This window comes from Nerophis ophidion, linkage group LG25 (genome assembly GCF_033978795.1).
Source record: "Nerophis ophidion isolate RoL-2023_Sa linkage group LG25, RoL_Noph_v1.0, whole genome shotgun sequence".
In the NCBI taxonomy this organism is placed as follows: domain Eukaryota; kingdom Metazoa; phylum Chordata; class Actinopteri; order Syngnathiformes; family Syngnathidae; genus Nerophis; species Nerophis ophidion.
Genome location: NC_084635.1, coordinates 4,768,420 through 4,778,419, shown reverse-complemented (window position 1 = coordinate 4,778,419; position 10,000 = coordinate 4,768,420). Strand labels below are relative to the sequence as shown.

General features: G+C 39.2%; 1 protein-coding gene across 1 annotated transcript in view; it reads right to left on the bottom strand.

Moving 5' to 3' along the window:
* Positions 1 to 10,000, bottom strand: part of LOC133543114 (protein kinase C-binding protein NELL1-like) — an 881,729-nt gene that overhangs the window by 598,591 nt on the left and 273,138 nt on the right. Inside the window, exon 5 of the mRNA XM_061887562.1 lies at positions 2,212 to 2,308. Coding sequence (XP_061743546.1) covers positions 2,212 to 2,308 — 97 coding nt within the window. The remainder of the gene's footprint in view (positions 1 to 2,211; positions 2,309 to 10,000) is intronic.

Below are 10,000 nucleotides of genomic sequence, written 5' to 3'. Positions count from 1 at the left end.
CCTGTAAGGTTTGTCCGATCTTGAATGGATTGTGCTGAAAATTTTAATTTTCCTGAAGGAACTCTCCTGACGGAATAAATAAAGTACTATCTAATCTAATCTAATATTCCGTACAATTGACCACTAAAAGGTAACACCCCAATAAGTGTTTCAACTTGTTTAAGTCGGGGTCCACATTAATAGATTCATGGTAAATAAATCCAAATAAGTCATGACGTGATGTGACAGGTGGTGACAGCTACTTTGACTAATAAGACTCCGGCTTATTAGTGATTCCTAGAGCCCAAAAAAAGTCTGCGGGCTATAGAGCGTTTTCCGTTCGGGCTCCAGTACTCTGGAATGCCCTCCCGGTAACAGTTCGAGATGCTACCTCAGTAGAAGCATTTAAGTCTCACCTTAAAACTCATCTGTATACTCTAGCCTTTAAATAGACCTCCTTTTTAGACCAGTTGATCTGCCGCTTCTTTCCTTTCTCCTATGTCCCCCCCCTCCCTTGTGGAGGGGGTCCGGTCCGATGACCATGAATGAAGTACTGGCTGTCCAGAGTCGGGACCCAGGATGGACCGCTCGCCTGTGTATCGGTTGGGGACATCTCTACGCTGCTGATCCGCCTCCGCTTGAGATGGTTTCCTGTGGACGGGACTCTCGCTGCTGTCTTGGATCCGCTTTGAACTGAACTCTCGCGGCTGTGTTGGAGCCACTATGGATTGAACTTTCACAGTATCATGTTAGACCCGCTCGACATCCATTGCTTTCGGTCGCCTAGAGGGGCGGGGGTTGCCCACATCTGAGGTCCTCTCCAAGGTTTCTCATAGTCAGCATTGTCACTGGCGTCCCACTGGATGTGAATTCTCCCTGCCCACTGGGTGTGAGTTTTCCTTGCCCTTTTGTGGGTTCTTCCGAGGATGTTGTAGTCGTAATGATTTGTGCAGTCCTTTGAGACATTTGTGATTTGGGGCTATATAAATAAACATTGATTGACGATTGATTGATACTTTGAGACAAGAGCTATGGTTGGTTATGGTTTGGATTTCGTATCCAACAATTGCAACAGTGACTTTTTAACCTTCGTCTTGTGTTAGGGTCGGCACCGACCCGTTTTAGTTTTTAAATGCATAAAAACACCACATACATTTATTTTTTTTTGCATCAAAGCTTTTTGACTTTGTCAGGAACCTCTTTGTCAACAAAATAAAACATTTTAATTTTTTTCACTAAATTATAAAATGCTCTGGTAGAAATTATGCCCTTGGTGTTGTTAGGGTCGGTTTCGACCCGGTTATAAAAATAATATGATAAAGCAATAATAAGAGCCAAAACTGAACACACTGACAGCCAGCTCCTCTCCCAATCATGTGAGCTTTAGTGGATTCTCATTTTACCTTGTTATCCTGTACAAAAACAAACAAAAGACGGACACTAAAAGTGTCACTTTTTGCCACTCTGATTTTGTTTTTTTATTAGTTTTGGAACTAGTAATCTATTTCTCTTGGTTTCATTTGCTTGATTGGTTGTTTGTTTGATGTTGGATTTCTGTTGCTGAAAAAAATACTTTTTAGCCTTTTTCTTGAAGTAAATATATATGGGTCGAAATTGACCCGTAACACCATAGATGTTACTATAGTTAAAATTCTTAAAATGAAAAAATATTTATTTATTTAAGAGATGTGTTCTAATACCCCTTAGTAATAGTTAGGTAACACAACAACCTTTTTTTATTTATATGATTCTCTTGAGGTTCGTTTTACCATTTTTAAAAATTGAAATGGAGGGATATACTGACAAAAAAAGGCCCAATGGCCCAAACCAAAAATATTAAAACCAATATTTTCAAGGATAAGGAAGCTTAACAAGGTAACCAAGAGATGAGAAACAAATTGGATGATGGATAATTGTTTTAGTGTATTTTACAGCTGATTTAAAACATGGGTCAAAACCGACCCGTTAACATAAGAGATGGTAAAAGAAAGCTAACACAAGAGGAATGTTAATATCAATATCAAGGACTGAGTTTTTTTTATGTTTTCCACTGTGCCTCCGCATTTTTTCAATGAACAAAAATGTGCCTCGGCTCCTAAATAGGTTGAAAAAAACTAGTCCGCCATTCCGCTTCTCAGCCTAGTGCAAATCCGGCCAATTATCCCGGGCGACTTTACATGTGAAGCACGTTTAAATCTCCCGGCCGTGTGGGCATCATCTTCCGGGTCTCACCTTGAATAAGCCGTGCTTGTGGCCGTGCTGTCCCAGCCAGACTCCACTGCCCGGGGTGAGATCCATCTGAGGCGGGTCTATAACTCGCTCGTAAATCCTGCCGAGACAAAGGAGAAGAAAAAAAAATAAAAAATCAATGCAGCTGAGCATGACGGGAGAAACAGACATATCTTTATTTGTCCCGGTCTGTCAGGCACTAGCGATTAATACCAAAGCCACGGAAAAGCCTGATCTGAGTCACTATCCCAATTTTCAAGGGGTTCATTAATATTGGGCAAATTAGGCTTGGTGGAGTTTTGCACTCTTGCACGCTAAACTTGTGCAAACTATGGAAATGTATGTAATATTAGTAGGCATGTTGTGTGTGATCTAGTAAGACTGCGGGTACAAAAAGTGGCACAGACCGCCTGATTTAAATGAGGTTTGTGTGTACTACGTGTCTTTCACCATGGAAACACTCATTTACTGCTATTAGATGGATGGATAGATAGATGGATAGATGGATGGATAGATGGATAGATGGATAGATGGATAGATGGATAGATGGATAGATGGATGGATGGATGGATGGATGGATGGATGGATGGATGGATGGATGGATGGATAGATGGATAGATAGATGGATAGATAGATGGATAGATGGATGGATAGATGGATGGATAGATAGATGGATAGATAGATGGATAGATGGATGGATAGATGGATGGATAGATAGATAGATAGATAGATAGATAGATGAATAGATGGATGGATAGATTGATGGATAGATGGATGGATAGATTGATGGATAGATGGATGGATAGATGGATAGATAGATGGATAGATAGATAGATGGATAGATGGATAGATGGATGGATGGATAGATAGATAGATGGATAGATAGATGGCTAGATGGATGGATAGATAAATGGATAGATAGATGGATAGATGGATGGATAGATGGATGGATAGATAGATGGATAGATGGATAGATGGATGGATAGATGGATGGATAGATGGATAGATAGATAGATGGATAGATGGATAGATGGATGGATAGATGGATAGATGGATGGATAGATGGATAGATGGATGGATAGATAGATGGATGGATAGATGGATAGATGGATAGATAGATGGATAGATGGATGGATAGATGGATGGATAGATAGATGGATAGATGGATGGATAGATGGATGGATAGATGGATGGATGGATGGATGGATGGATGGATGGATGGATGGATGGATGGATGGATAGATGGATAGATAGATGGATAGATAGATAGATGGATGGATAGATGGATAGATGGATGGATGGATGGATGGATGGATGGATGGATGGATGGATGGATGGATGGATAGATAGATGGATAGATGGATAGATGGATAGATGGATAGATGGATAGATGGATAGATGGATAGATGGATAGATGGATAGATGGATAGATGGATAGATGGATAGATGGATAGATGGATAGATAGATAGATAGATAGATAGATAGATAGATAGATAGATAGATAGATAATACTTTATTGATTCCTTCAGGAGAGTTCCTTCAGGAAAATTAAAATTCCAGCAGCAGTGTACAGAGTTGAGATCAATTTGAATAAAAGTAAAAAGTAAATAATGGGGGTTTAAACGGAAACAAAATACAGAAATATTACAGTAAGAATAAAAACTAAAGAGCAACAATGGGAATAACAATATAACAGTAAAATAAGAATATAACAAGACAAAGTAGGCAGTAGTGACCATGTTATGAAAACGTATTGCACTGTTATTGTTTTGCATCCCCTGTCATCCTAATACCCCCCCGCCCCAGAGAGGAGTTGTACAGTCTAATGGCGTGTGGGACAAAGGAGTTTTTGAGTCTATTAGTCCTGCACTTGGGATGAAGCAGTCTAGAACTGAACAGGCTCCTCTGGCTACTGATAACACTATGCAGAGGGTTATTATGCTCTTAACTGTGGCGTTTTGCTATGTTTGAAACATGCAACAGACCGTTATGTACCACATTTTCGAGGCATTTTTAGAAGCAGTCCTGTAGTGCAGTGGTCCGGACCGCAGCTCGATCGGTACCGGGCCGCAGAATAATTTTTATTAATTTTAATTATTTTTTAAGAAATTTTTATTTTTTATTTTTATTTTTTTTATTAAAACATAAAAAACACAAGATACACTTACAATTAGTGCACCCCCCCCCCCCCCCCCCAAAAAAACCTCCCTTTTTCATGACAAAGTGAAAAAAAATAAAATAAATAAATAAAATAAAAAACCCACCGGGCCGCGGGACAAATTGTCAAGCGTTGACCGGTCCGCAGCTACAAGAAGTTTGGGGACCACTGCTGTAGTGGATCGACAACAAAACCCACTTTTTTGCACCCTGGGAGACGCTGCCATGGAATATTCCGTAAGCAAGAAAATAAATATCGGAATAATTTAAAAAAAATATATATATATAGTACAGGCCAAAGTTAGGACGCACTCATTCAATGTGTTTTCTTTATTTTTAATGACTATTTACATTGTAGATTGTCACTGAAGGCATCAAAACTATGCATGAACACATGTGGAATTATGTACTTAACAAAAAAAGGTGAAATAAAACATAGGACATGTTTTATATTCTAATTTCTTCAAAATAGCCACTGTTGGCATTCTCTCGATGAGCTTTAAGAGGTAGTCACCTGGCAGAGGTGGGTAGTAACGCGCTACATTTACTTCGTTACATTTACTTGAGTAACTTTTGGGATAAATTGTACTTCTAAGAGTAGTTTTTATGCAATTTTACTTGAGTATATTTATAGAGAAGAAACGCTACTTTTACTCCGCTCCATTTATCTACAATCAGGTCGCTACTCGCTACTTTTATTTTATCGATCTGTTAATGCACGCTTTGTTTGTTTTGATTTTGTCAGACACGCATTCAAAGTAGAATCCACGCATGCCTGCGTTTCACCAATCAAATGCAGTCACTGGTGACGTTGGACCAATCAAACAGAGCAAGGCGGTCACAAAACCGTGACACGTAGAATCCGACCTAAAAAAGTTGAAAAACTTATTGGGGTGTTACCATTTAGTGGTCAATTGTACGGAATATGTACTGTACTGTGCAATCTACTAATACAAGTTTTAATCAATCAATCAAAAGTGTAAAGGAAAAAAGACACTTTTTATTTCAACCGTACTTCCCGTCAAAAGCCTAAAGACTGATCGCACAGTTCCTGTCTTCACAATAAAAGTGCCGCTCCTTCGCGCCTGCATTAACAAAATAAGAGTCTCCGAAAGCCAGCGCTAACAAGCTAGCAAGCTACGGAGTTTGCCGCCAATGTATTTCTTGTAAAGTGTATAAAAACAAATATGGAAGCTGGACAAATAAGATGCCAAAAAACAACGACTTTCATGTGGTATTAGACAGAAAAGAGGAACTTTTTTTCTCCTCCATTTGAAAACGTGGACATTATCAGCACTATACTGTCTGATTCCAATCAATGCAAGTCATCAGAATCAGGTAATACACCAACTTATATTCTTCATGAAAGATAGGAATCTATATGTTAAACATGCATGTATATTCATTAAAACACCTTCAACATGTCAACAAAAACGGCAAAATAAATAACTAAATTATATACTATAGACATATATACATATATATATATATATATATATATATATACATATATATATATATATATATATATATATATACATATATATATATATATATACATATATATATATATATATATATATATATATACATATATATATATATATATATATATATATATATATATACATATATATATATATATATATATATATATATATATATATATATATATATATATATATATATATGATATGTGTGTGTATGTATATATGAGGTAGATCACCTCGACTTGGTCATTTATTAAGTAATTGATTAACGTTGAAAAACTTATTGGGGTGTTACCATTTAGTGGTCAATTGTATGGAATATGTACTGTACTGTGCAATCTAATACAAGTTTCAATCAATCAATCAATCAATCAATAAATGCCTACTGAGCCTATGGTGCTGTTAAGTTATTGTGGCTCAATTTGACTTAATTTTTCTTATTTTAATGTATTATTATTTAATATATATTATTGTTTTAGTTGCTTAAGATATATTCCTGGCTCTGAATTTGCTCATTGCTATTTTTATGTTTTTGTGCATTATTTGTTGCCGTAATCATTAAACAAACAGGTTACTCATCAGTTACTCAGTACTTGAGTAGTTTTTCCACAACATACTTTTTACTTTTACTCAAGTAAATATTTGGGTGACTACTTCTTACTTTTACTTGAGTAATACATCTCTAAAGTAACTGTACTCTTACTTGAGTACAATTTCTGGCTACTCTACGCACCTCTGTCACCTGGAATGGTTTTTACTTCACAGGTGTGCTTGAAGCTCATCTTGAGAATACCAAGAGTGTGCGAAGCAGAAATCAGAGCAAACGGGTGGCTATTTTGAAGAAACTAGAATATAAAACATGTCCTTAGTTATTTCAACTTAACTCCACGTGTTCATTCATGGTCATTCATTTTTCCCTTGGGCTCTCTAAACCAGCTGTAAATCAGCCGCAGTAAACCAGAACGCTGCTGCTCGAGTCCTGACGAGAACCGGGAAACACTACCACAATATTCCAGCGCTTAGGTCAGTGCGCCGGATTCCCGTTTCTCGCATAATAGACTTTCAAAACAGCGCTCCTTGTGTACAAGTCTTTTTCAAGCAAAGAACATAGAGGTAGCCTCTATAGCAGGGGTCGGGAACTTTTTTGTCTGAGAGAGCCAAGAAGCCAAATATTTTAAAATGTATTTCCCTAAGAGCCATATAATATATTTTTTAACACTGAACACAAATAAACGCGTGCATTTTTAAGTAAGACCAACATTTCCAGAGTATAATAGGTCTCCTATTCTTTGTAAAGAACATTGTTATTCTGAAGTTAACTGTGGAGGGGGCGTGGCCTGCAGCAAAGCAGGATGTTGCCAGGACCGACCTCAAAATCAGCGACAGGTGCGTAGACAGCCCACCTGGGCCTTGTTATTTAATCACCTGTCGCCAGGAGGAGAGATGGGGTTGGGGCTGGAGCCAGAGCGTGATTGAGGACGAAAGAAAAAAAGACAATTGCTGGAAAGCAACTGAGAGAAAAATAAAATAAAACAATATTGTAACCCTAAAACAGGGTCTTGGTGGTCTGAAGAACCCCCAGGAGGTTCAAACCCCACACTAACCAATAATAGATAAATTACTTCTTACCATTAACGCAACTTCTTGAACATAAAAAAAGCATGAGAATGTTTTATATTTTGAACGTTATTTTTAACACTGTGAGTACAAGTGGAATTATTCATTACTTATCGTTTTAAGCAACGTCAGCTCAGATTTATCCGAGAGCCAGATGCAGTCATCCAAAGAGCCACATCTGGCTCTAGAGCCATAGGTTCCCTACCCCTGCACTATAGTCTCCTCGAGCATGACGGTGAGGATCCGCCCCACGGCTCTCAAACACGGTATTGATATCTGGACCTGAGAAGTAGGCTGGATTACCCAAGATTACTGCCATGGACACAAACAGGCTTTGGCATTATCAACATCACTCGGTTCCATTTTATCCCGACTAAATCAGGCATTCCGAAGGGTGGCAAGCTCCACCGACAGGACCTTGGGAAGGTTCTCAGAACTATTCGTCATGTTTTCTCAACAGATACGTGATGGGACTCAATGTACCGTAAATTCTACAAAACCCCAAAACCAGTGACGTTGGCACGTTGTGTAATTCGGGAATAAAAACAGAATACAAGGATTTGCAAATCCTCTTCAACCGATATTTAATTGAAAAGACTGCAAAGACAAGAAACTTAATGGTTTCTTAGGTAACTTAGAATTAAATGGCAGCAACACATTTAAAAAAAGTTGACACATGGGCATTTTTACCACCGTGTTACATGGCCTTTCCTTTTAAAAACACTTGGGAACTGAGGAGCCCAATTTTTGAAGCTTTTATTTCCCATTCCTGCTTAATGTACAGCTTAAATTGTTCAAAGCTTCATATTGCACCACACATTTTCAATGGGAGATAGATCTGGACTACAGGCAGGCCAGTATAGTACCCGCACTATTTTACTATGAAGCTGTTGTAACACGTGGCTTGGCATTGTCTTGCTGAAATAAGCAGGGGCGTCTACGATAACGTTGCTTGGATTGCAACATATGTTGCTCCAAAACCTGTATGTACCTTTCAGCATTAATGGTGCCTTCACAGATGTGTAAGTTAGCCATGCCTTGGGCACTAATACACCCCCATACCATCACACATGCTGGCTTTCGAACTTTGCGCCTGTAACAATCCGGATGATTCTATTCTTAGTTCCAGAGGACACGACATCCACAATTTCCTAAAAACAATTTAAAATATGGACTCATCAGACCACAGAACACTTTTCCACTTTGCATCAGTCCATCTTAGATGAGCTCGGACCCAGCCAAGCCGGCGGCGTTTCTGGGTGTTGTTGATAAATGGCTTTGTCTTTGCATAGTGCAATTTTAACTTGCACTTACAGATGTAGTGACCAACTGTAGTTACTGACAGTGGTTTTCTGAAGTGTTCCTGAGCCCATGTGGTGATATCCCTTATACACTAATGTAGCTTTTTGATGCAGTACCACCTGAGGATTTGAAAGTCCGTAATTTCATCGCTTACGTGCAGTGATTTATCAAGATTCTCTGAACCTAGATGGTGAAATCTTCAAATTCCTTGCAATAGCTCATTGACAAATGTTGTTCTTAAACTATTCGACAATTTCCTCACGCATTTTTTTCCACAAAGTGTTGACCCTCACCCCATCCTTGTTTGTGAATGACTGAGCATTTCATGGAAGCTGCTTTTATACCCAATCATGGCACCCACCATCCATTTCCTACCACTTATTACCTCTGGGGCCACGGGGGGCGCTGGTGCCTATCTCATTTACAATCGGGCGGAAGGCGGTTTACACCCTGGACATGTCGCCACCTCATCGCAGATGTCACCCACCAGTTCCCAAATAGCCTGTTCACCCATGGGATGTTCCAAATAATCAATAAATCAATCAATCAATGTTTACTTATATAGCCCTAAATCACTAGTGTCTCAAAGGGCTGCACAAACCACTACGACATCCTCGGTAGGCCCACATAAGGGCAAGGAAAACTCACACCCAGTGGGACGTCGGTGACAATGATGACTATGAGAACCTTGGAGAGGAGGAAAGCAATGGATGTCGAGCGGGTCTAACATAATACTGTGAAAATTCGATCCATAATGGATCCAACACAGTCGCGAGAGTCCAGTCCAAAGCGGATCCAACACAGCAGCGAGAGTCCCGTTCACAGCGGAGCCAGCAGGAAACCATCCCAAGCGGAGGCGGATCAGAGATGTCCCCAGCCGATACACAGGCAAGCAGTACATGGCCACCGGATCGGACCGGACCCCCTCCACAAAGGAGAGTGGGACATAGAAGAAAAAGAAAAGAAACGGCAGATCAACTGGTCTAAAAAGGGAGTCTATTTAAAGGCTAGAGTATACAAATGAGTTTTGAGGTGAGACTTAAATGCTTCTACTGAGGTGGCATCTCGAACTGTTACCGGGAGGGCATTCCAGAGTACTGGAGTGCTTAATGAGATTCCCTCAACTTTCTCAGTCTTTTTTGCCACTTGTGCCAGCTTTTTCGAAACATGTTGCAGGCATTAAATGCCAAATGAGCTGATATTTGCAAAAAAAAAAAATGAAGTT